At 51.1% G+C, this 25,864-nt stretch overlaps 1 protein-coding gene across 4 annotated transcripts in view; it reads left to right on the plus strand.

The window, feature by feature from the left end:
* KIF26B (kinesin family member 26B) overlaps positions 1–25,864 on the plus strand; it is a 478,254-nt gene that overhangs the window by 362,077 nt on the left and 90,313 nt on the right. For all 4 annotated transcript variants that reach the window (XM_045453192.1, XM_045453195.1, XM_045453194.1 and 1 more), the window contains one exon: positions 22,137–22,343. In XM_045453192.1, the coding sequence (XP_045309148.1) occupies positions 22,137–22,343 (207 nt within the window). The remainder of the gene's footprint in view (positions 1–22,136; positions 22,344–25,864) is intronic.

Raw genomic sequence — 25,864 nt, forward strand, 5'->3', positions numbered from 1 at the left:
CAAGACTTCATGTACATTTCAGAATTTTGTGTCCATAATTTTTTTTTTTTTAATGACCTAATCCAAACCTCTCCTCTTACAGATGAAGAAACCTGAATCTAGGGCAGGGCTTCTAAAGAGCAGCACTGTTGACATTTTGGACCAGCTAATTCAGTGACGTGGGGGTGGGGGGGTGTCTGATGTCTAAGTAGCCTTGTAGGGCTACTTAGCTGCTTCTTTGGCTTCTACCCTTTAAACTTTTTTTAAATGTTTCTTTATTTTTGAGAGAAAGGCAGAGCACAAGAGGGGGAAGGCAGAGAGAGAGGGAGACACAGAATCTGAAGCAGGCTCCAGGCTCTGAGCTGTCAGCACAGAGCCGACGCAGGGCTCGAACCCATGAACTGTGAGATCAGGACCTGAGCCGAAGTCAGACGCTTAACCAACTGAGCCACCCAGGTGCCCCGGCTTCTACCCTTTAGATGCCAGTAGCATCGCCCAAGTCACAATGTCTTCAGACATTGCCATACTTTTGCTGGTTGAGAACCAATGGTCTAGGGGCGGCCACACAGCCAAGTTGTGACAAGGTCAGGAGCAGAACCCAAGGTGTCCTGACTCTCAGATCCGCCCTTTTCTGTTGGGCAGGGGAATTAAGCTCTCATTCTGACCAGGGGCCAAAGTCATGGTCAAGAGCACCTCCACAGCTCTTGAGGGAGGTCAGAGGGAAAAGGAGGCCGAGGCACCAAGAGCAAGGGAGAACTTTGGGGGCCTCTGTGCAGATGTGTTTGTTCCCTCTACCTGCTAGAACCCAGCCCAGTGATTCATCGATTCAACTTCTGCGCCTCAATTTCCACCAGGCAACGTGTCCTAGAAACTCCTAAGATAGGTGTCCAGAGTGAACAGGTTTAGGAGGGAACACGAGAGGCAGAGGAATGTTTCTTCATGTGCACTGACCATCGTCACCCCCAGAACCCGGACTAGCCCACGGCAGACAAGCCTCGCACAACTCATTCTGAGCCAGGCGGAGGTCAGCTGGCCCCGACCTCCTTCCTCTCGTGCAAGTCCCGATGCACATAGTTTCTTTGGCACTTTTTCCCAAGTTGTACCAAATATCCACTTTGTACCTGTATCTTTGAAACCTTTCTCCTGGCCACAGGCTTGGAGCACATTCTGGCCCTAAGTGTGCAGAGGGAGGCAAGTAATGAATGCCCCGGGGTATTGCCACTTTCTGATGGAGAAGGACACGTGATTACCAGGGCTCTCGTAGGCGAGAGATCAGAAGTTTTCATGCTGGGCCTGACTCCGGGGCAGGTATGAACCTGGGTTTCCACTGGGTATGGGTAAGGAAGCTCCCCTGTAGGGCTCTGGGTGGAAACCATTCTTACACTTGTTTCCTGAGCTCCGCCGTTGGCTCAAAGGCTCCACGAGGCTGGTCTGAACACAGGATTTCATTAGGTGGCTGTGCCTATAGGCAAAGCAAAAAATTCACTCCACCAAGTCTTTTGATTCAATGATGCTAGAGACACTGAAATCGAAACAGAAATTTTGCATGAAGTCACTTTCAGGTAGTTAAGTAGGCTCCTCCAAGACCAGAGTTAATGAACCATAGGAAAATAGGTTCTAGGGATGGGTGTTTTATTGTAATAAATCATTGACCTAGAGGGGCGCCTGGGTGGCTTGGTCGGTTAAGCGTCCGACTTCGGCTCAGGTCATGATCTCACGGTCCGTGAGTTCGAGCCCCGTGTCGGGCTCTGTGCTGACAGCTCAGAGCCTGGAGCCTGTTTCAGATTCTGTGTCTCCCTCTCTCTCTGCTCCTCCCCTGTTCATGCTCTGTCTCTCTCTGTCTCAAAAATAAATAACGTGAAAATAAAAAAAATCATTGGCTTAGAGAAAAATGCTTTCTAAAATTTCCCGGTCCTGTTTTTCTTTAATCCTCTGAATGAACAGTGAGGTAGTCTCTGCGTTTCTGAGTTATTTCCTTCCCAGCCAGCTGGTAGTAATCCAAAGGGAAAAACAAGTTTGACTGATTCTGGGAAGCCATATTTCATTGCCGTTCGCACGTGGACCATAATGCTCCATTTTCCACAAAGTAAACAAAGAACACTCTGGAAATTTTGCACAAAGAAAAATTCACATTGATCTCTACAGTTGAAATCACCTAGAGGGGAAAAAAAATAGTAAATTAAGTAAAGGGAAGGCTCAACTTTCACTAGGACCAGGCTGTGTTTCCAGAGATGTCCCTCTTTGAGGAAGCAAGCGTTGTGGTGTCTCATCCCCCTCAGGGGGCAGCCCGTGTGCTCGAGGCCAGACGCTCACTCCTTCTGTCTCATTCTTCCAGCTGTAAAGTGGAGTCAGAGCTATGTCCCTGTCACCACGGTGACACCCTGAACACAGCTGCTGTAGCAGTGGGAAGAATTCAGACTTTTGCCTAAGAATGTCATCTCGTGACAGGCCAGACCCCGTGGGCTTGTGTTTTTCCCTTTGCCAAGGGGGTGTCAAAACTGGAGACTCCTCTGCCCCGTCCCTCCCCTGAGAGCAGCCCCTGCCTACAAACTGAGGGAAATGAGCAAGAAAACGCAGGCCCTAGCTGGAAAGAAGGTGTCACGCTCAAGACCGGGCATTCTGAGAAGAGGGTGGTAAAGAGGTTCTTCCCAGAAGTACTGGTCGTGGGCAGGACACTAGAAGGACCGATCCAGAAGTCGGAGCTGGTAAGAGAGGAGCCCCAGTGTCCCTCCCCTCCGTCTGAGGGGCCCTGGAGAGGCGGCAGTTTTCAGAGCCAGCGCGAGGGGGGTGTGGAGAGGCCTCCGGGCTTACCTGCCTCCGTCCGGTGCCACCTGCTGATGCGGTCCAGGAGGCCCCCCTCCCTGGCGGACGGGATGGGGTGCATCTGGAGGGCACAGAGGAAAATGGGGCAGCGTGGGTCAGAATGATTCTCTCAAAATAGCCTCCCCACTCCCGGAAAAAAAAGGCATCCTAGCTTTTGCTCCTGCCACCCTTCTTTGTCCTCGGATGGATACGGCTCCCCCTCCGACCCCCTGCCTCACCTGTCATTTTCCATCCTGTGTGTTGCCCTTATTCCATGTTCTGCCAATACTGTAACATCGGGCAGGAGAAAAAAAAAAGCTACTTCAAAACATCTCTTTTTGCCACTAACAGCATGCGGCGGGCTCTGCCATGAGAGTGACATAGATCCAGAACGTGGCTTTATCCTGAGCTCATTGCATCCGTTTTCCTCAGTACGCCCCGTCTTTCTCCACGGCCCCTGGCTGACCCGACCCCCTGGCTGCGTGCCGCACAATGGCACCGGGAGAGCTTTGGGCCACTCCCCAGCCAGCTTGTGCAAGTGAGGATTCCACACTGCACACCCTGTAGACGTCAACCTTTCTGGCCCTCTTGAGTGACACTTAGAAAACCATTTGTTCAGATACGTTGTCGATGCCCACGAGACCAGCAAGAGTTGGTATTGCCCAGAGGGCTGTTCGCCACACTGTCTACCCCCCGGTTTTTCCCACGTTTGAACCATGAGCCACTGACGAGACTTTGTCCTTGATCAGACTAGTACTGAGTCTTGTTGCAAATACATTTGTGAGAATCATTAATGATGAAGATAGATAATTGTAGAAGATTGAGACAGATGTGAGTGTGTGTGTGTGTGTGTGTGTGTGTGTGTGTAAGAATGGGGTCAGTTTTCTTCGAACCATTCATTCTCTTGCCTTTATCTACTACATTCAGTGAATGGCTTCTGTTGGCAAGATGGCTGACTGGGGGGTACCTGGGGGGCTCAGTCGGTTGAGCGTTGGACTTCGGCTCAGGTCATGATCTTGTGGTTCGTGAGTTTGAGCCCCACATGGGGCATCGCACTCGTGATGTAGAGCTCGTTGAGATTCTTTCTCTCTCTCTCTCCCTCTCTCTCCCTGCCCCTCCCCCACTTGTGCTTGCACGCACTCTCCCTCTCTCTCGCAAAATAAATAAATAACACTAAAAAAAAAATCTTTTTTAAATTAAAAACCCATGGCTGACTGGGGTTTCAGTCCTAGGCATCTTCATTTACATCTTGCTCCCTGGTCACTAAACGGGGGAGGCGGGAGGCATGAGTTCCACACCGGCTTCGCTGTATCAGGATGTTGAACTTGAAGCCATCACTTTACCTCTTTGGGGCCCAAGTATCTTATCTATAAATACAGTGAGCGTGAAGTGCAATTACTCTCCAAGTGAGTGATGTGGAGTCACTTAGCCATTTAATTAGTACTAGACGTGACTGTTAATATCCAGGCAACTATTGGGATTGGGGCAAAGACCTTCCTGGCCTTTGGAAGTCAGATGTTTCAGATACGCAAGGAAGGAGGGTGCTGGATTTCATGCGGCCTTAGGACATCCCCAGTTCTGCCTGGTGTGTCAGCTGTGAAGTCACCGTGTGCCCACCGAGGGGGTCATCAGCCTGTCAATAAACTACACGGGGAAGGTTTGAATAACAGAGCAGAGAAGTTTCAAAGACCTTGTTATCATCTATAGAGTTAATAACTTACAACTTTAAAAAATCCCCGAATACAAATTCACACAATTTCGAGTTGTTTTAAAACGTTATCAGGCCATTAATCTAACTTTTAAAAGTCCCTTAATAGGGGCTCTTGGATGGCTCAGTCGGTTGAGCGTCTGACTTCGGCTCAGGTCATGATCTCGCGTCGGGCTCTGTGCTGATGGCTCGGAGCCTGGAGCCGGCTTCGGATTCCGTGTCTCCCTCTCTCTCTGCCCCTCCCTTGCTTGCGCTCTGTCCCTGTGTCTCTTCCAAAAGTAAACAAGCATTAAAAACTTTAAAAAATAAAAAATAAATGAATAAATAAATAAGTCCCTTAATATACTTAATCATAGCCTGCATTTTACTTTTAAAACCTTTTTAAAAATAGGTTGCAGCAGGCTGAACCACAGCAACGCGAGGGCAAAATGACCTAAGAGGATTCCATAAAAGTTTCCAGAGCAACCATAAACATATTCGGTGCGCGGTCTGCTTTGTGTACAATGTATATGCAGTAGGCTGGGCTTGACCTAAGGGGTTTGTGTTTGTCCTCGCGCCTTGTACACGACCTACAGCCAGAGCTGAGTTTGAATCCCCTTTTTGCTGTTTGCTTCCTGTGAGGCCGTAGGGAAGCCATTTCACTCCTTTGAGCCTCGTTCTTCCATGGTGAGGAAAGGCCTACCTTTTTTTTTAATATTTTTAAAAAATTTATTTATTTCTGAGAGACAGAGAGACAGAGCATGAGTAGGGGAGGGGCAGAGAGAGGGAGACACAGAATCTGAAACAGGCTCCAGGCTCCGAGCCGTCAGCACAGAGCCCGACGCGGGGCTCGAACTCACGGACCGCAAGATCATGACCTGAGCCGAAGTCAGACGCCCAACCAACCGAGCCACCCAGGCACCCAACCAACCGAGCCACCCAGGCGCCCCACCCCCCAGCCCCCATCTACTCCACTTTTATAGATGGATGTTTCTTATCATGCATGAGAGTTTATTAAATCAGTCCATTCTGACGGGAGGTCATTAGAGCCCTCGTAATGGTATCACAGGGCGCTTTGCCATCTGGACTGTGTTGCAGGTGGATAGAATCATAATAAGATCTTCTGGTACCTAAATGGGCTTCAAGATGGGTCTGGGTCACATCATCGTTCTCACTTTTAATACGTCAAAGCTGTTAAAACTGGCTGGAAGGTTACCTGTCACCTGCCCAACAGAGCAAAATTAGCATTTCTTCTGCTCCATCCGGTGAGCGTTCCATGTTTTCAGTGACCTGTTTATTCTGAAACACTTCCATCAAATTCAAGCATCGTTCTGGATGAACTATGACCTAGAAGCAGAAGGTCCTTCCTTGGTGAAATGACCCTACATTTTTGAATTTTAATTACTATTTTCCACATGAAATAAATATTGACCGTCCTACTCAACCGTAAAGGCTTATTGATTCTAGAAATTGTAAATGAAGGTGTTCAGTGTTATTCTCAAACACGTTCACACTCATGCACATACTCACAGACTGCTGGAAAGCCAGGATGGCCTTTTCCAGGAGGAACAATGGTCTTGGAACGATTTGTTGATTTCCTTTAATGTTGGTTTCCTGAGAAGCAAAATTTCAGAAGACCCTCCATAATCATTTCTTCGAAGAAAGAGAAACTGAAGAGAACCTATAGGAAAGGTTGGTTTGGATTCTGTCGTGGTAAGTCTATGCTTCCCCACTGGTAACAAAAGCCGTGAGGGCAGGTAAGATCTACAGAACCGAGTTAAGTATAGACCGAAGACTGGGGCTACTTTCAGAAGAAGAGTTCTGTATCCCAGAGATCCTTCCTAAGGTCAACGTTTATATCACTTTAGAACTCAAGAATTTTCCTCGAGTAGACGACGGAACAGAGAGTCAGAAGCCACTTCTGTTTTGACAGCACTGAAATGTTCTTTCTTTAGCTGCCAGAATCTTTAAAATTAATAAGACTGTCATTTTCCCAGAATGTAACATCCACATCAGTTGTGTTTTGGACTCCCGATGGAGTTGGGCAGAAAGTTCCATGAGGAGGAAGCCGACATACCTACTGCACAGCGGCTCTCCCAGCATGATGCCCACAGCAGCAAAATCAGCAGGAGTGTGTTAGAAATGCAGATTCTCGGGGTGCCTGGGAGGCTCAGTCAGTTAAGCATCCGACTTCAGCTCAGGTCATGATCTCACAGTTCGTGAGTTCTAGCCCCGCATCAGGCTCTGTGCTGACAGCTCGGAGACTGGAGCCTGCTTGAGATTCTGGGTCTCCCTCTCTGTCTCTGCCCCACCCCCACTCACACTCTGTCTCTCTCTCTCTCAAAAATAAACATTAAAAAAAAAAAAACCTTGACACAATGCTTAGAGCAGCATTGTTCATAGTAAGAAAAAAAAAGAAGAAGAAATGCAGATTCTCAGGCCTCATCCCAGACACACTGAGTCAGCAACTCTGGGTGCGGGGGTGGGGGTGGCTCACAAACTGTGTTTAAACCAATAGGGTAAGTTTGAGTGGCCTGCTGCTCTTGAGTAAGACAACACAAGCTTTCCTTCGTGTGCTGATGTGAAATCCGTTCCTGGGAACCTGTTACTTCACTGTTGTTACTTCAAAAAAATGTGCCTAGGGACACCATATTGGGCTGCCACTTGCCATCAAAGTTTACAAAGTAAAGAATCTATGCTGTTTCCCCTAACGTGTTAGAAACCCAGTCACTAGGGACGCCCGGGTGGCCCAGTCGGTTAAGCGTCCAACTCCGGATTTTGACTCGGTCATGATCTCACGGTTCATGAGTTCGAGTCCCACATCGGGCTCTGCGCTGACGGTGCAGAGCCTGGTCGGGTCTCTCTCTCTACCCCTCCCTTGCACTCTCTCTCTCTCTCGAAGTAAAATAAATAACCTAAGAAAGAAAGAAGGAAAGAAAGAAAGACCCAGTCGCTAATGAGGCAGGAAAGAAAAATGTCCCGTGAGATGATATGTGACCCTGGGGACAAAGAGGCTGCTGTTCCTCCTCCGCCAGGCAGCCCCCCAGCTCCCAGCAGCATAGCCTCTTCTGTGGCTAGAACGGAGCAGTCTGCATCCTGTGGATTTACAGACACTCCCATAAAACAGCATTCTCCTTTCCTGAGTGTCCTCGCGCACATCTGTCCCTGGCTCTCCCCTTGAATGCAAATGTTTTGGCATGCTTTGCTTCCCTGGGTAAGGAGAGTGCCTTGCTCATTGGCATTTTAATAAATATTTATTTGGTGGTGGCCTAATTCATTATTCTCCTTGTCAAACCTCACGGCTGCTGCCAGCACTGAGCGCACGTGCATTCGGTCGACTCCCAACTGCACGGTTGTGGGTCCTCCTCCGGCGCCCCACGGAGACTCACTGAACAAATTGTCAGCACGTTTTATTTTTATGTTTTATTTTTAAAGATTTGTTTGTTTGTTTGTTTTTAGGGGGCGTGGGGGGGGGGCACAGGCAGAGGAAGTTGCAGAGAGAGAGGAAGACACAGAATCCGAAGCAGGCTCCAGGCTCCGAGCTGTCAGCACAGAGCCCGATGGCGGGGCTCGAACTCATGAACTGCGAGATCATACCCTGAGCCAAGGTCGGATGCTTAACTGACTGAGCCTCCCAGGTGCCCCTTGTCAGCACATTTTAAAAGGTTGTGCTATAAAAGTGCAAAGCTGCACGAGCGTTTTCTCCCTTGACTTCTTAACAGCCCCAGTGAAGAATGTTATTAGTGTTTTCAGATGAGGAAATCGAGGCCCCTGGAGCTTTGCTGCCGAGCAGTGAGGCCTCCCAGCTCTTCCCATTCTCTGACCTTCAGTGGCTCCCTATTGTCTGGGATAAGTACAGACTTTTTAGATTGGACAAGACGTCTGTCCGCACGCTGATATCCATCTGTTTTTTCCAACTGAAATTCTTATCCCTCCTCCACCACGCCCACCCTAAGCTACAGTCAGAGTAAAACCGCAAAACTACACTCACGGGGCCCTCACCGTGTGCCAGGCTCTTTAAGAGCAGTAACAACTCGTAACAACTTCTATGAGGTCCTGGCCCTGTTACCATCTCCACTTTACAGATGAGGAAACTGAGGCACAGGGAAGCTAAGAAACTTGACCCAGAGCCCTGTAGCTACCTCATTTGCATGCATTTGCCCACACACTCTGTCTGGGGTCCCCACGCCTGACTTGGGTGCCTTGCAGACCCCAACTTTTCTTCCAAGCCTCACTGACAATCATCGTCACGAAACCTTGCCTGGTCCCTTCTCCCCCGGTGGAAATTCCCCTGCCCCATTTGGGCCCTCAGTGTACCTCAGTATGAGCTCTTTTTATTCTTTTTTTTTTTTTTTAATTTTAGAGAGAGAGAGCGCGCTAGCAGGGGAAAGGGGCAGAGGGAGAGCGAGACAGACAGAGAAAGGGAATGAATCTTAAGCAGGCACCACGCCACAGAGCCCGATGTGGGGCTCGATCCCACGACCCTGGCATCGTGACCTGAGCTGAAATTAAGAGTCAGATGCTCAACCGACTGAGCCGCCCAGGTGCCCCAGTACAGAGCTCTTTTGTACCCCTCCTGTTACCATAAGCCCCTCGAAGACACAACTGGTTTTTAAGCTCTTTGTATCTGCAGAGCCCTGGATGCTCTGCAGAGCCCTGGATGCCTGGCCCAGGTTAAGAAGTCCTTACTCAGCCGAATGCTGAAGGAATGAAGGAATGAATTGACGGAGGTACTGCTTCCCGAGTTGGATGTTTATACACCAGACCGGTTTGGGGGTGGCCGGGAGTCTGGGGGAGCGACCAGCCTCGTTCTGATCGTTCTGTGTCTCTTGGGCAAGCTTCTGAGATTCTAAGTCCACCCTGATCTGACTAGGGGACGGCGGCTCAGGCTCGCCCTAAATACGAAGAGGGCAGGTGTAGGTCCCCCAGAAGGCAGGATGAAACAGCCCTCTGCAAGCCGGGTTCCAGGAGCAGAGCTCCGTGATGAGGACACCGCCATGCAATACAGCCGGTGGCAGCGTCCCTTCTACGGAGCCACGATGGACCCTCCCTCTGCATCCTGGTCTTGGAGGAAAGCAGGTTCCATACGATACAAAAGGCCCTGGGGAGCGTCTCCGTGGGACCAACGCAAAGTTAGCGTTTACAGCTCGGCAAGCTGAGGCTGCAGACCACCCATCGCAGCGCAGGCGAAATGCTTCTGGCATTTCCTTCAGATTCGACGTACCTGGAGGGCTTTTAAATGCTCCCTCTCGGGAGTGCCTCTTCCCGATCAGGTGCCTCTGGTTTAAGGTTGCCAAAGCCCCCCTGCCCCGCAGGGAACATGCGCTGCCCTCCCAGGCCTCCTCCACACCCCAGCTTTCTAGTCACTTGCTGGAATACGGGGACCTGCTTTAATTTGTTGGGTTGTTCTTTTCCCACCCTACCCTATGCACCCTGGAGGAGAATGTGGTTAGGTGAAGACCGGACTTGCACACGTTCGTCCTTGACCTCCATCTCATTCTCTACACCCGCATTCTATTTTTTTAATGTTTGTTTATTTTTGGGAGAGAGTGGGGGAGGGGCAGAGAGAGAGGGAGACACAGAATCCGAAGCAGGCTCCAGGCTCTGAGCTGTCAGCCCAGAGCCCGACGCGGGGCTCAAACTCACGGACCGCGAGATCATGACCTGAGCTCAACCGACTGAGCCCCCCAGGCGCCCCTGTACACCCACATTTTAAAAAGAAAGTAAAGAGGGGTGCCTGGGGGGCTCAGTCGGTTTAGCGGCCGACTTCGGTTCAGGTCATGATCTCGCGGTCCGGTCCTCGAGTTCGAGCCCCGCGTCGGGCTCTGTGCCTGTTTCAGATTCTGTGTCTCCCTCTCTCTGACTCTCCCCCATTAATGCTCTGTCTCTCTCTGTCTCAAAAATAAATAGATATTTAAAAAAAATTAAAAAAAAAAAAAAAGAAAAGAAAGAGAAAACATGTCCTCCGCATAATCCTCGGTATTAGAATTCCCCGTTCTGCTTTGAACATGGGTCCTGCCGCCAGCGAGGGCTTCTCTGCCAAGCAGAGGGGCGGGGAGGGGGACTCCAAAGGGCCAGCGGCTCACCCCTGGCCAGAGGGGGCAGGAGTTTCTCTTTCACACTTCCCCCCGGCTGGCCTTCACCCCCTCCTCTCTCCAGCGCATCACCTACCTCCCCCGCGGGCTGTCCAGGTCTGTCCCATGCCATCGTCCTCAGCAAGCCTGGGGCTCACTGGAGCCGAACTGGGTGACAGTTGCTTCCGTTCCAAGCCTACGACTTGGAAATAAAGTAATCCAAAACGGAATCCCTTTTACGTCACGAGACCGGGCTGCCCCCGTGGCCCCCCAGTGGGAACAGTGTGTGTTTCACGCGTGTGTAGTGGAACAGCACAGGTACACTTCTAAGGAGAGAAATGGACAGACAAGGAATCGGGGGTGACTGTGGCTAATGCCGGGGTGAGTGCACTCTCGTACTCTTTCTTATTGAGGATGAAAATCTAAGACTTACCGAGGGCCCGGGACTTGGGACTGGCTTGGCGTCTTTCTGCTCCTCTAGCCCCTTCTCCCCTTCTTCAGCGTATGGGGGTCACGAGAATGTAGGGCTCGGTGCGGCAGTCCACTGAGTGCCTGTCAGCCTTCAATGCAGGTTAATTTACCCAACTTCCTAACTTTCAGCTAAGCCTGTTCCAGATTTCAGCCCCTTGACCCCAAAGTTCCCCAGATGCCTGTTCTCACTAGGACACGTACCTGATTCTCCTCTTGCCTGAGACTGAGGCTACGGGGTTCCACACTGGACAGGAGCCCAGGCTTGGGGGTCGTGTATCACGGCTCTTTAAGGAAAGGATTCCCCACTTGCTCCGAACCCACCTTCCCAGTGGGCCCCAAGGATGCCTGTGCTCCCACTGCCAGGCAAGCAGCCTAGAGGCCGGCAAAGTCTTCATGCTGAACGGACAGTTCAGAACGGACAGTGCTCCTAAGTGATCGTTTCATATCGAAAACGGGCGTCAGAGATGAATACCAGAAAGGTACATACCTTGGGGCGCCTGGGTGGCTCGGTCGGTTAAGCGTCCGACTTCGGCTCAAGTCATGATCTCACGGTCCGTGAGTTCGAGCCCCGCGTCTGGCTCTGTGCTGACAGCTCAGAGCCTGGAACCTGTTTCCGATTCTGTGTCTCCCTCTCTCTCTGCCCCTCCCCTGTTCATGCTCTGTCTCTCTCTGTCTCAAAAATAAATAAACGTTAAAAAAAAAAAAATTAAAAAAAAAAAGAAAGGTACATACCTAACTATTAGATGGTAAGAATGGCTTTTTGTTTTAGACAACAGGTTGTTTATTACGGTGTTTCCCCGGATTCCGTGCAGTATCTGGCAGCTGGTATTTCTAGGTGGTCCCAAGACTGGGTCACTCGACTTATTCTCAGAGTTCTGGGTGTCACTTCCCTAGACCGGAAGCCGTGGGATAGTAAAAAGTCCCAGGCCCAGGAGAACGCAGCAGTGAGGTCCAGACACAGCGTCAAGTGTCCGCTTAGCAAGCTGCAGTTTTCATATTTATAATAAAACGGGCTGCAGAAAAAGAAAAGTAACTTTCCCTTTTGTCCTGGTGTTTCCAAAGGCAGACAGCACCTCTCTGGCGACAGACGGGGTCTGCGTCGGCAGATGTGACATTTCCTGAGCGTCCGCTATTTAATGACAGATCTACTATTTAGCTGTGCAGTCGTCACACATGAGTGAGCTTTAGCGGTAAATGGGCCCTTATTAACAATAAGGGCCAATGCCAAGCTGTGTGCGCCTGAAAGAACTCTGATGCAAGGCGTGCCCACTGCTCCTCTCTCAGAAGGTCCTTCTGTGCCGTTTTATCTCTGGGATGGGGTATTTCCAAAAGATAAAATATAGTAACCACAAACTAGCCACAGTAGTTTTCCTTCCCAGCATTCGGAAAAATCTGCAGTTGCCCCTTCCCCAGGATTTACCAAAATTCAGGCAGAAGAAAGAGAGGCTGGGAATTGGAAGTCCTGAGCTTAACCTTGGATCTGTAAACATTGGTGGGCCCGGGGCGAGGTGGCCTCGGCAACGTCCTGCAGCAGTGGGGTGACGCTTTGTGTCTCCAGGCCTCTCGTGTGGCATAAACCAGTAAGGTTCACGGTCTCCTGAGCCCCTGGGTCAGAGGTGGTTGAAGACATTGCTGGGAGAGGGGTGACCTTGTGTTAGGTTCCTGATGGTGTATGCTCTCACAGGGCCGCCACGTGTGTGGGTTCAACGTGACTGTGATCGTTATGGAGACCTGCTTTGTGCCAAGGGCTTGGCACGACTCTTTGCCTAAGAATCACGTAAATCCTTCCACGTCGGGATTATTATCCCGATTTTACTGATGAGAAAGCTACGTTAGAATGATATGTTTAGGGGCGCCTGGATGGCTCAGTCGGTTAAGCAACCGACTTGTGATCTCGACTTAGGTCATGATCTCACAGTTTGTGAGTTCAAGCCCTGCATCAGGCTGTGTGCTATCAGTGAAGAGCCTGCTTGGGATTCTCTCTCTCCCTCTCTTTCTGCCCCTCTGCCACGCATGTGCACACGTGCTCACTCTCTCGCCACATAAACTTTAAAAATGAAATAAAATAATAAAATGTGCACGGTCACACAGCTGGTAAGAGCTGGCATCTGACTTTAAAGTGTATGATCTTTCCAGTAGACTCATACCCTCAACAATAGTAATTTGTACATGTATATTATAAATTTTTAAAATACTAAAATTTCAGGGGCGCCTGGGTGGCCCTGTTAATGTGGGTGGCCCAGTTAAATGTCCGACTGTTGATTTCAGCTCAGGTCATGATCTCATGCTTGATGAGTTTGAACCCTGTTTCGGGCTCTGCGCTGACAGGTAGGAGCCCCCTTGGGATTCTGTCTCCCTCTCTCTCTGCCCCTCCCCTGCTCGTGCTCTGTCTCTCTCTCTCAAATATAAATAAATAAACATTGAAAACAAATTGAAAAGAAAAGAATAGCTGGTATATATTAAACACTCATGTAGCAGCACAGTCATAAGCGGCTCTTTTCATGATCACTGTAACCCCGCTAGGAAGGTACTGTTGTCAGGACGAGCTTCTAGATAGGCCTGCGGGAGGTTAAATCACTCGTGCAGATACACCGCGGTAAACGGTGCAGCCAGAGCTCAAACACAGGCAGCCTGTGGGCAGAGCGTGTGCCCCAGCCTCCAGGCTACCCTCCACATAGTCCTAGGGAGGCCAGGCAGACAGCAAGTGCCCTTAGCCTTGGAGCTGCTCGTCCAGGGACGCCCGAGAACCCCATGTCCCACTTCGCTTTGGACCCAAGAAGGACTGTGTCTTAGGATGCGTTTTAAAACCCGCTCATCCATGCGAAATGAGTTCCCTAACACGATGAGCTAAGAGATGGGGCCTCTTGTATGTAGGCCGCTGTCACAATTCCAGTCCTTGCTGCCAGACCAGCCCCTGAAACGTGCCTGCCTCCACCCTCCCAGCCCGGCCAGCTTTTCCCCGGCCTGCTAATTGGAGTGAGGGACCTCGCTCCCAGAGGCTGCCTGGCCCCCAGCAGCCCTTCCCTGGCTGCAGACCCCCCTCTGGGCCATGCTTCCTCCCTGCTGGGCTTGCGGGCTGAGGCTGACACATGCACCAGACAGGAGCTTCGGGGAACTTCCCCCCCCCCCCCCCCCCCGTCCCCACTCCCCGAAGCACTTCCTTAGCGAGCACATCTCATTACTGGGCTCCATTTTCTGGTCCTGCACATGCTCCTCTCACGCTTAGCTTTCTGGTGCTACCACCTGTCACCTTTCCCGGCGTGGCTTTTAATAATGTAAATCTCCCCTCTCTGATGGCATCACCGCTCATCATGTGCCATCTGGCGCCACATGAGCTCACCCGCTGGCACCCCTGAGAAGCCGGCCACCCAGCGCAGGGACAGTACCCTGTCTTTAAGGGGGTTCGGCTCTGGCCCAGCCCCCCAATGAACAGGTTCAGGCTCTGCTGGCTTTGGTGGAAGGGACAAGCCTCTTCTCTGGCGCTATCTGACCCAGGACGCTCACTGCAGGGCGAGTGGGTCAAGGGCCCCTGCCCTTTCACCTTCGCCAGCGGTCAACTGGCTTTGGGCAAGTCACTTAAGTACCCACTGCCCTTAAAGTAAGGATGATGGTGATAATGTCCATGTTAACGTTTCCCTGATAAAGCTGTTGTGGGGAATCAAATGGAAATAAGGATGAGAAGATCCCCTGTAAATATAAAATTCGGGGCACCTGAGTGGCTCAGTCGGTTAAGCATCTGACTCTTGGTTTCAGCTCAGGTCATGATCTCATGGTTTGTGCGTTCAAGCCCCACGTCACGTTCTGTGCTGTATGGAGCCTGCTTGGGATTCTCTCTCTCCCGCTCTCTCTGCCCCTTGCCCACTCATGTTCTCTCTCTCTCTCTCTCTCTCTCTCTCTCTCTCTCAATCTCTCTCTCTCTAAATAAATTTTATTAAAAACTTTTACTGGGTGGCTCAGTTGGTTGAGTGTCAGGCTTCAGCTCAGGTCATGAGCTTGTGGTTCATGAGTTCGAGCCCCGCGTCAGGCTCTGTGCTGACAGCTCAGAGCCTGGAGCCTGCTTCGGATGCTGTGTCTCCCTCTCTGTCTGCCCTACCCCCCCTTGTGCCCTGTCTCTCTGTCTCTCAAAAATGAATAAACACTACAAAAATTTTTTTAATAAAATTTGTAAAGAAGTTATGGCCGTGGTACAGATGGCTGGTGATGAGTCAGTGATGAAGTCACTGATTTTGTCAACACAGAGTAGATGCTCCCCCAGATAGGCCAGGGGAGCTCTCAGCCTCGTGGCATCTGCCCTCCTAGCCCCCAGACTCAGCACCGGATCCTGTTCCCCTGGACCTTTTCTGGGGGAATGGCCCCATGAACCTTGACTGGGTCAGTAGGATTACTATTGTAGTTTGGTGCAAAGAAACTCTGTCCGATTTAGTTTGATTCTGCAAGTAACTGAGCTGTGATGCATGGATCTGTATAATTCTGTAAAGATAACTATGTTTGGATGGAACCCAAGTCTCAGATATGTTTAAAGGCTCCCTCTGTTAACTTAGGGAGCACGGCCCTCTCGTCCACCCATCCCTCCCAGGATCAGGGTTATTCGAGACTTCCACCAGCTCGTCTGTCAGGTCAAGCAGGCACATTGGGTAAATCGAACGGGAAAGGAAAGTCATGTATATGGGGGTCGGTGTGTCGGTGGTGGGTTAGCACTAGAATCTTAGGTTATAAAGTGGAGAGTGTCCTTTACATAACAGCTGGAAAATTACACCTTTAATCCCCTTTGGAAACTTTTACAGTAGATTTGTCAGAATGTCCTAGGCACGGAAGGATGTGGAGGGTTGCTGAATTTCGTGGTAGGTCAGAAAAGTAAGAGTGCTGAGAATACATACTGGGGGCACACTGTTTACGGCTCCTGTCCTCTGATCATCTCTCTTAATGTCTGGAGAATCTTCTGGAAGGGACTAATGAGCCATAAGCAGACAACATGAGCGTATCCAGAACATCTGATCAAGACAGGAAAGAAAGGAATGAAATAAGGGAAACACCACATCCAGATTTTAGAGGTTCAGATCAAATTCAACAGGGCGCGCATACCTTTGCAAAAGATAGAAGCAGACCACTTGGTCTTTAATTTAATTTGTTGGGGGGGAGGGAGGAAAGTCATTTGATCCCATCGCTCCTGTCACTATGTATGGGCAGGCTCATTCAAGAATTTTTTGCTTTAAGTTTTAAAATTAAGGCTGGTAGGGGCACCTGGCTGTCACAGTCATTTAAGTGTCCGACTCTCGAACTCTGCTCGGGTCATGATCTTGCAGTTCGTGAGTTCGAGCCCCGCATCAGGCTCTGTGCTGATGGCGTGGAACCTGCTTGGGATTCTCTCTCTCTCTCTCTCTCTCTCTCTCTCTCTCTCTCTCTCTCTCTCTCTCAAAATAAATAAATAAACTTAAAAAAATAAAATAAAAATTAAGGCTGGTAGAAAGGCTTCTGATGTCATTCACCTGGTATAGAAAAGTCTATTTTACACTAGTTGATTTGAGGAATATGCCTTCTTCTTTCCTTCCTTTTTTCTTTTTTCCTTTCTTCTTTCTTCCTTCCTTCTTTCTTTTTTCTTTCTTCCTTTCTTCTTTCTTGAATAATATTTTACATGCGTGTACTGCTTTATATTCTGCCTTTATTTCTTCGTTGCTTCCCACCTGTCCTTCAAGACAGGGGTCGTGGGTGGTACAACAGCCCAACTTTAGGGGTATGGAAGCCAGGGTCCACACCTGAAGTCACACAGCCACTCAGTGGTGGTGACGTTTGGACTAGAACCTGGTCCCCTGGCTCCTAGCTCACCGTGGTGCCCATCACACCTGGAACCTGTAAGAAAGGAGATTGGCTCATCCCATGCAGGGACCCTTCTGTTGTCTCTCATTTCTCCCTCAAGAGCTGAACCCCACCTGAAAATCTAGGGAAAGCAGGAAAGTCACCCTGGTGTGCGGTGAGGCCAGCACAGTGCTCCCTCCGCGGACGTCCAGCCTCCACTCCCACCAGGCAGGGCTGGGGCACCGAGTCTGGCTTTCTCTCTTCTGAGGCGGACAAGGTCGCCTAGAGGACAGAGTGATGGATATTTCCGTGGCTCGCGTCTGTCACAAGGAACCTCGGCGTCTCCATCACAGGCGCCGGCCTCAGCAGGAAAGACGCAGGGTCCTGGAACAGACTGGTTCTGTGGGTTGGCCGTTCTGTCTCAGCTAACGCGCCCTTCGGTTCCAGACTCTCCTCCAAACCATCTGACTTGTTCACTTTTCTCACTATTCTTGGTGGATTTTGACGAACCTGTCACACTGGGCTCTGGTTTGCCTTGAACCCTTCCCAGACATGTTTTAGGAACTTAGGAATAGATCTGGGGGCACCTGGGTGGCTCAGTCGGGCTCTCTGCTGTCAGCACAGAGCCTGCTTCATATCCTCTCTCTCTCCCTCCCTCTCTCTGCTCCTTCCCCGCTCACTCTATACAAAATAATAAATAAAAAAAAAATTTAGGGGTGCCTGGGTGGCTCAGTCGGTTAAGCATCCAACTTCAGCTCAGGTCATGATCTCATGGTCCATGAGTTTCAAGCCCCAGGTCAGGCTCTGTGCTGACAGCTCAGAGCCTGGAACCTGCTTCGGATTCTGTGTCTCCCTCTCTCTCTGCCTCTGCTCTCTCTCTCTCTCTCTCTCTCTCAAAAATAAGTAAACATTGAAATTTTTTTTGATTAAAAAAACAAAGAACAGATCTGGAAGGATCAAAGATAACTCTAATACTCTGCGATCAGAACAAAAATGATGCCCAAATGGCATTTCTTGTGAGGTTGATCTGACTTCACCTTGATTCATTTCTAGTGACCTGATTCTTAAAAAGTTGTGGACTGGAGGGCACCTGGGTGGCTCAGAAGGTTAAGCGTCTGACTCTTAATTTTGGCTCAGGTCATGATCTCACAGTTCGTGGGATTGAGCCCCACGTCTGGCTCTGTACTGATGGCACAGGGCCTGCTTGGGATTCTCTCTCTCTCTCTCTCTCTCTCTCTCTCTCTCTCAAAAAGAAAGAAACTTTTTTAAAGAGTGTGGGCTTGGACATCAACGTAAGGAGATTCAAAATATAAAAGTGTAAAAAGGCGTGCAAGGTGTCAGCACTTAATTGACTCTGAAGCCTCTAGCCTTGTAGGGGAAACGACGTATCCTTGGTGACACAGGTGCACTGAGCATTTCCCGTGGCCGCGACACGGTCCAGGGGCCAGTCACTGTCTCCTGTGTGTCTGTTGAGGGCCTTCATTGCGGGGCCCCACAAAGGACTGTAAACAAAGCTGGCACATGAGAACGGTGATGGGTGGTCTCTCCCCACCCCCACCAACCTCACCACCATCCGTGGTCTTCTCTGTTGCTGAGCGAGCCTTCCAAAGGTCACGTTGGCCAGAACCTTCCTTAGAGTCTGACGCAAACCTCCAGCTGGGAAGCTTCTGGGTAGAGAGAGGGGCAGTGAGGAGCCCCCTACGTCCACACCAGGTTCTCTTCTCCGTGACTAGAGGTGGACACGAACATCTGTGCACATGATCACATGTGGTGGCAACAGTGAGCACCCATGGGGACCACCGCTCAGGATCCCCCGTGTGGTGGCCACAACGTGATGGAGCGTCCACACAGCCCAGGAGCGAGGTTCTGCCTCTGTCAATGAGTCTCTCGCAAATCCTCTTGGAGTGTCTCGGGCCGTCCAGGGAGGGAGGCTGCCGTGGTTGATGAGCAAGACGCCCAGAGCTGCAGCCGGCCCCACCGGCTGCCGAGCCATTAGATAGATGAGGCAAAAGTGGGGTCTTGACCACTGAGGGTGGCTGTTGGTCGAGGAAATGCCAACCTCCTGTCGTTGGAACGTGTCCACTCAGACCGCGCCCTGGTTTTCTGGATCTCATTTTGCCAGTCCTGCCTTTGCAACTGAAAGCAGGGATCGTCCCCCCTGCCCTGAGAGCTGGGAGACAGCTGTGGGTGTTCAGGACGGCAGGGACCCTCTCTGTGCCCCGGAGCAGCAGGGACAGGAAGGGCTGAAGCAGGTGCCCCCGGGAACCCACCAGCATCTGCAACAAAAATGAAAACTTCTGGCAAGTCTGGGGGACCGTCTTGATCACAAGTGGTATCTTCAAAGCGCTTTAATTACAGAGGATTAAGCCAAACGCCAAGTGCTGGAATGAGGGAAGAATTGGCACAAAGGAAGTCAAGCAGAAAAACCCAATTTCCTTCCTTTAAGGGGAGAAAAAAAAAATCCATTTATTTAAATGAACTGCGAAGGAAAAGAATGGCATTTCCCCACCCCCACCCAGAGTTCAGTGGGTCTTGAAAGGACTGCATGTCTCCTGGGCCAGACCAGCGGCCAGCACCGTCAGCCTGTCTGCAGAAATTGGAGGGCAGGCTCGGAACTTCATTAGGATGCAGGAGCACCCCCCACCCCCGGACAAATGACTCGCTAATTCAGCCCCTTCTCTCCCACGTCGCCATGCAGGCCTTTGCCTGGCTTGGCTCATATTTTACATTCAGCACCTCTGGTTACCCAGAAATTGCATGTGAAATTGTGAAATCGAAAAGCAGCGGGCCATGTGACTCCATCAGTTCTGCCTGGCATTTGCATCCTCTCTGACTTGTAGTGCTCAGAGGCCGGGTGAGGGGCTTTGCTTACGGAAAGCCCGGAGGCCCCAGACACTACCAAAAGTTGCTGTCTGAATATGTGCCCTCGGCACACCTGCTGTGTGACTGGGGCAGATCTACCCGCACGAGCGGGGCTGAAATCAGCACGGAGACGTTCACAGTGAACGAGAGAATTGCCAGAACGGAATGTAGACCAATGTGCTGCTTGCTGTCACACACACAGTGACGGTGTTTTACTCGTAGGAGCCTGCGAGGACCAGTGCGTAATCCCTAGCGCTGTCTGCAGGGATCCCCCGTGGCATCCCGTTTGTGATTCACGGGACCCGGCATCCGGGGCGAGAAGTTCTAAAACCTTACCGCTAACACGGTGATCAGAGAATGCTAGGATGTCACAATTCAGAGGGAGGCGAGTACGGGGGAAGGAGGAAGAGGGAGAGAAACAGGAATCACGCACCCACCCTGCGCTGGTTACTCTGCAGGTCAATTTCTTTCATTCTTCCCATGGTCCCCTGAGAGAGGCCTCATTGTCCCTATCACACAGGTGAGAACACTGAGGCTCCAAAAGGCTGGACCACATATGGGAGGCAGTACTTGTCATGATGTAAAAAGTATGAGCTTTGGTGTCAAGACAGAGGTGGGATCAGAGCCCAGCCTTACCACGAACATTTTCAGAGATTTGGGGCAAGTTCTGGAGCACTAGTTGTCTCATCTGGACAAGGGTACCTATGCATTGGCTTGTCAGACTCAATAATGTCCTTTGGGTGACAGCACAGCCCTAGCACACAATAGACCCCCAGGAAATGGCAGGAGTCCTTATATGACACCCCCCAGCGGGAGAACCAGGATTTAAACCCCAAGAGCCTCACCCCAGCCACGGGTTCCTTCCACTGTGACACCCGGCCTCCAGATCCACCCTGAGTGCTGTTCTGAAGGGATGGGAACCAGCACCGCTGGGACACAGCCAGGGCAACTGACGAGGCCCGTGCCCGTCAACCTTGTACATTGCAGGCCAGTTCCCGTGTCTCAACAGACAGGGAGAAGATAAACAGGAGGGTGCCCTCGCTCCATTATGCACAATGCAGATTATTCTCGGAGCATTTCTGCATGTTGGAAATCTTTTATTTAAAAATGGATAAACCCCTCTCTGCGAAACTGCCTGACTGACATTTCATCAGACCTGACAACTGATCCGATGAAGAAGGCAAGACACAGAGATGAGGTTTAAAAGAACCCCCTACAGAGCTGCAGGGTTCACCACGTGGTATTATAAAAATCATCTGGGGGCGCCTGGGTGGCTCAGTCGGTTAGGCGTCTGACTTCAGCTCAGGTCACGATCTCACGGTCCGTGGGTTCGAGCCCCGCGTCCGGCTCTGTGCCGTGACAGCTCCGAGCCTGGAGCCTGCTTCGGATTCTGTGTCTTCTCCTCTCTCTGCACTTCCCCCACTCATGCTCTGTCTCTCTCTATCAAAAAATGAATAAATGTTAAAAAAAATAAAAAAAAAAAAATCATCTGTCTCTCTCTGTCTGTTACCTTGTGTATCACCAGCCTTTGTGTCTTGGGAGCCTAGCCCAGTGCTGGAATATAGCAGGTGCTCACTGCCACATTCGGACTGAACTAGCAACACAGAAGCAGAGGCTGATAAGGGCGCAAACACCTTCCAGTTCCCCAGGACTTGAGCCTCCAGAGCTGTGTGTGCGGCTGCAGCTTGACTTCGGCTCACCTTAGGGCTCGGGGGCAGGCGGTTTATTTCCATGAGTGCTCCGCTAGGCCGTGGGGGTGGAGCAGGCTGGCGGTCATGTCTGGTCCGTGGTCACTTCCTCAGGAGGCAGGTTAAAGGGACCCGCTCCCGGTTCCCACCGAGACGCGCTTTCCTTCCCTGAAATGACAACTCCTGTGCACTCGCTTAATGGGATCCCAAATAACACGTTTTGAACGAATCTTTTTTCACCATTGCTCTTGGAACACATTTCAAATGCTGGCCATTAAAAACAGGCCATTTCACAAGCCTTTAATGATGACACTAATAACTGTGGGTTTTTGTCTCCGAGAGTCCTGATGAGCGGAGGCGAGGAGTAAATTATGGAGCTAACGTTTATGTCTGTGGTTTATCGATCTGTGAGGGGTCCTCTTCCAGGGAATTACGCCAGCCCCCAAACCTCGGCCATCCAGATTGCCTGTTCGCCTGTGTGACTGGCCCACCAGCATACAGTTAATTTTCAGTTTATATTAATAAGAAGATAAAGAACACGATGTGCCGTTTCTGTAAGAAAGTAACGGACGTAGCAAAACATGCCACCTGGTAGTTACAAACAGGTCAGTTTTCCGGTTATGTTGTTATTATTTCCAGGTTATGTCGTTAACCCGTGTCATCATGAGAAGGTTCCCTGCCGCGGTGGATGCTCGTGTCCCCAGAGTGCATAGAGGGTGCCCCATCATAAAGTATCCACCGACGTCACTGCACGTCATTTCCCGCCTTTGTTTCCTGCAGGTGAAAGTCATGCTTCGCATCTGTTCCACGTTGGCCCGCGACACCTCCGAATCCAGCTCGTTCTTAAAGGTGGACCCGCGGAAGAAGCAGATCACCCTGTATGACCCCCTGACCTGCGGAAGTCAAAACGTCTTCCAGAAGAGAGGCAACCAAGTTCCCCCTAAGATGTTTGCCTTCGATGCCGTGTTTCCTCAAGATGCTTCTCAGGTGGGTGTGGCCCCTCCCACCGTCCCCAGCCACAGGCTCAGGCAGTGTTGATTGGTTCCAAGAAGCCTTCCCCGTCCACCAGGACCTGTGAGCTGGGAGGGTGTCTTTCAGAGTGTTCTGACGTGTCAGTTCTTCCGGCTGTACAACTTTTGGAAACCCGTGGGAGTTCCGTTGAATAGTTCGGTCCCATTGAATTATCGGTGTCAGGCCTCGGGTGGCATCATCGTGCCAGGATTTCAACACAAGACATCCTTGGAGAGAAGGAGGAGGGCGGAGGAGGGCGCCAGTCCGCGGATGGCTTACAGAAGCAGGGACTGGAAGGCAGAAGCGGAAATTTTAGGAGCAACAGCACGAAGATGGTGGCGTGTGTGGTCCGCTAAGAACACCACGCCTGCCTGGGCTCCTGGGTGTGTCGAGGAGCTGGGTTTGAATCAGGCAGAGTTCTAGGGCCCTATGGGGGGCAAGTCCTAGTGAGGCATTGGTGTGGCAGGCAGGGAAACTGAGGCTCACATGCAGTCCTGTGGCCTGAATCGGTGAGGTGGAGTAGAGGGGAAGAAGAGAGGCGAGGGACAGCCGTCCTATTAGTTAGCTGGTGATGCGTTACAACTCAGGGGCTTAAACCAACGAGCATTTATTATTCCTTGTTAATCTATGGTCCGGCCAAGCGTTCTTCCATTTCTAGCTTGGCGCACTTACGTGTCTATCCCATGTTTGGGGGCTGCCTGGCTTTAGGCTGGTGTAGAATCCACGTTGTTTCTCCTCAAGCAGCAGGCTCTCCGGGGCTTGCACTCACGGCGGTGGAATGATCTGCCTCCCGAGGCTAGGCTTGGCGTTGACAAGGCTTGGCTTCTGCTGCGTTCGGTTGGCTCAGATCTGAGGGGTGGGAAGAGACCCCGCCTCTTGAGTGGTGGCACTGCAAAGTCACCCTGCAAGGGGCACGTGCACACACACACACACACACACACACACACACACACACACAGGGAGTGTGGAGAGTTATGGCCGTTCTGCTCCGAGTATAATTTGGAGGCTCCTTGGGGGCCCAGAGTGCCAAGATTCCTGGACCGGAGCTCCTGGAGCCAATCCCAGTAAGAACAGATGTCCACTGGAAGATTCAGTCACACCATCTGGTGCAGTTCGTCTGCAGTGAATCGGCACGGCTGAATCTTCCGGTAGACGCGTCACCCAGCTTACAGGTGTGCGGTGACCTGCCTCGCCTGCGTCCTGGCATCAGACGGCTGCATCTTCGGATGCGTTTCCGGCTGGCCCTTCCCAGGATTCGTACAAAACAGGGTGCTTCGGGGTGGCCAATGCCTGCAGCGGAGCCTGAGGACAAGGGTGCTCGCAGCTCCTGTTTGTTTCCGACGCTGCATCCGACTGTAGAAGAGAGGATACTCACACGGGCCCCGGAATCATACCACAGACACACAGTGCGTGTCACAGGCTCCGTTCGTTAACGAGCTGGGCACATGGTTTCCCCAAAGAGTTTCACCACGAAGAGACAAAACACCAAGAAGTTCGATAGTTTCTCTGTGACTTTTGTGTGCGCGCGCGCGCGCGTGTATGTGTGTGTGTGTGTGTGTGGTACCACCCAGCTCACTAATCTAAACCTGACATCGTGTCTAATAAATGGCCTGCACGTAATGTAATTAACACAGTTAAAACTTTTCTGAAGCGGTTCTCCCCAAGTTGCAGAAATTCCAAAGCAAACCCTAAATGAAGTGCGGGCTGTTAATGAGTTTTAGATTTATTCCCGAAAAGAGCCATTTTTAATTGCTCACGTTTGCTCACATTTCACACGGGGCTCCACGCGACTGTCACACTCGCTTCCGGAAGCTTCTCTTTTGTTAAATTCGCCAATAATATAATGCATTGCATTTCTCTATTCAATTTGTGGTTTTCGGGAAGTTTCATATACATTAACCCACTGGACTCCTCTCGGATTCTGTGCTGTAAAAGAGAGAAGTTTTGCCATGTTCACTTCCCGCGCAAGGAAACTGAGGCTCAAAGATGCAGCCTCTCATTCGTAGTCCCTTTCCTGAGCAGACCTCGCTTCCTGCTCTCCTCCCCGTAATCTCTCTGTCCTGCATCTTTGACCTCCCGCCATTTTATTCGCTGTTTACTAGCAGTGTGTCCTTGGGCGGGTCACTGCACCTCTCTGGGCCTCAGCCTCCTCATCTGTAAGCTGAAGACAGACCCAAATCAATGTGATTCATTGAGCCGATACATATGAGATGCTCGAAATAGAGCCGGAGCGTGGCAAGTATTCGATAACTGTGAGCTATCTTTGCCTGTCGTGTCATCACTGATGACAGTCATGGTCAGCCTCAGCGCCCGAGAGGTGAGCACCCTTTGAGCCTCTGAGGCAGGAAAGCAGGAAAGTGGGCGTGGTGGCTTCTGCTCTCAGGTCCTCAGTGGGCTCATGAGCTGCAGCCACCAGGGAGGTCCCAGGCGGTTATGAACTTGGCTTTCTCTCAGTCTCTCGGGACATCAGCTAAGCAATGATTGGAACAGTCCTTGCTCCTCACTGCCCTGGTGGACCCTCCCTAGGACCCATGGTGGCCTTGGCAGTCATCAGCTGCCCCCTCCGGGGCAGACCTCCACTGGGTCTGGCTGTGGGAATGTGTCTTAGTCCGTTTGGGCTGCCGTAACAAAACAGCACAGACTGGCGGGCTTATAAACTACAGAAATTTCTTTCCCACAGTTTTGGAGGCTGGAAAGTCCAACAAGACCAAATCCATCCCAATTCACAGCTGTCTTCCCGCTGAACGGGGTGAGGGAGCTCTCTGGGGCATCTTCCCCAAGAACACTGATCTCGTTCATGAGGGTTCCACCCTCATGACCTACTCACCGCCCCCCCCCCCCCCCCACACACACAAAGGCTTATTTCCAAATACCATCACAGTGGATGTTAGGTTTCTTGTTTTTTAATGTTGATTCATTTATTTTGAAAGAGAGCGAGCAAAGCAGGGAGGGACAGAGATAGAGACAGAGACAGAGACCAAGAGACAATCCCAAGCAGGCTCCACACTGTCAGCGCAGAGCCTGATGCAGGGCTTGAAACCACAAACCGTGAGAACATGACCAGAGGTGAAATCAAGAGTTGGACACTTAACCGACTGAGCCCCACAGCTGCCCCTGGGCGTCAGGTTTGAACATAGCAGTTTTGGGGGCACACATTCAGTCCCTCGCAGGAAGGGCGGTGGGGAGGACTCCAGCATGTGGGTAAGTGGAGGCTTCCTGCTGCCTGCGTCTGTGCTAGGGAAGGCTCCCTGCCTCTCTGGGCCCCCCAGACGGAAGGCAGCAGGGAGCCCCCAGGGGCCACTGTCAACCACTAACAATACGAGATGGACAGGTCATTGACCACTGGAACTGCAGGAATTCAGCAAGGGGAGCCCCGTGAGGCCACTCCTATGTCTCCTGTGGCCACTGGCCTTTGCACAGATGATTCTGGTCCACACACAACCAGCTCTCAGCCCTCGTCTGTTTGGTGGCTGGCTCCAGGTGGGGCTGTGAGCCCC

This window comes from Leopardus geoffroyi, chromosome C3, assembly GCF_018350155.1.
Source record: "Leopardus geoffroyi isolate Oge1 chromosome C3, O.geoffroyi_Oge1_pat1.0, whole genome shotgun sequence".
NCBI lineage: Eukaryota > Metazoa > Chordata > Mammalia > Carnivora > Felidae > Leopardus > Leopardus geoffroyi.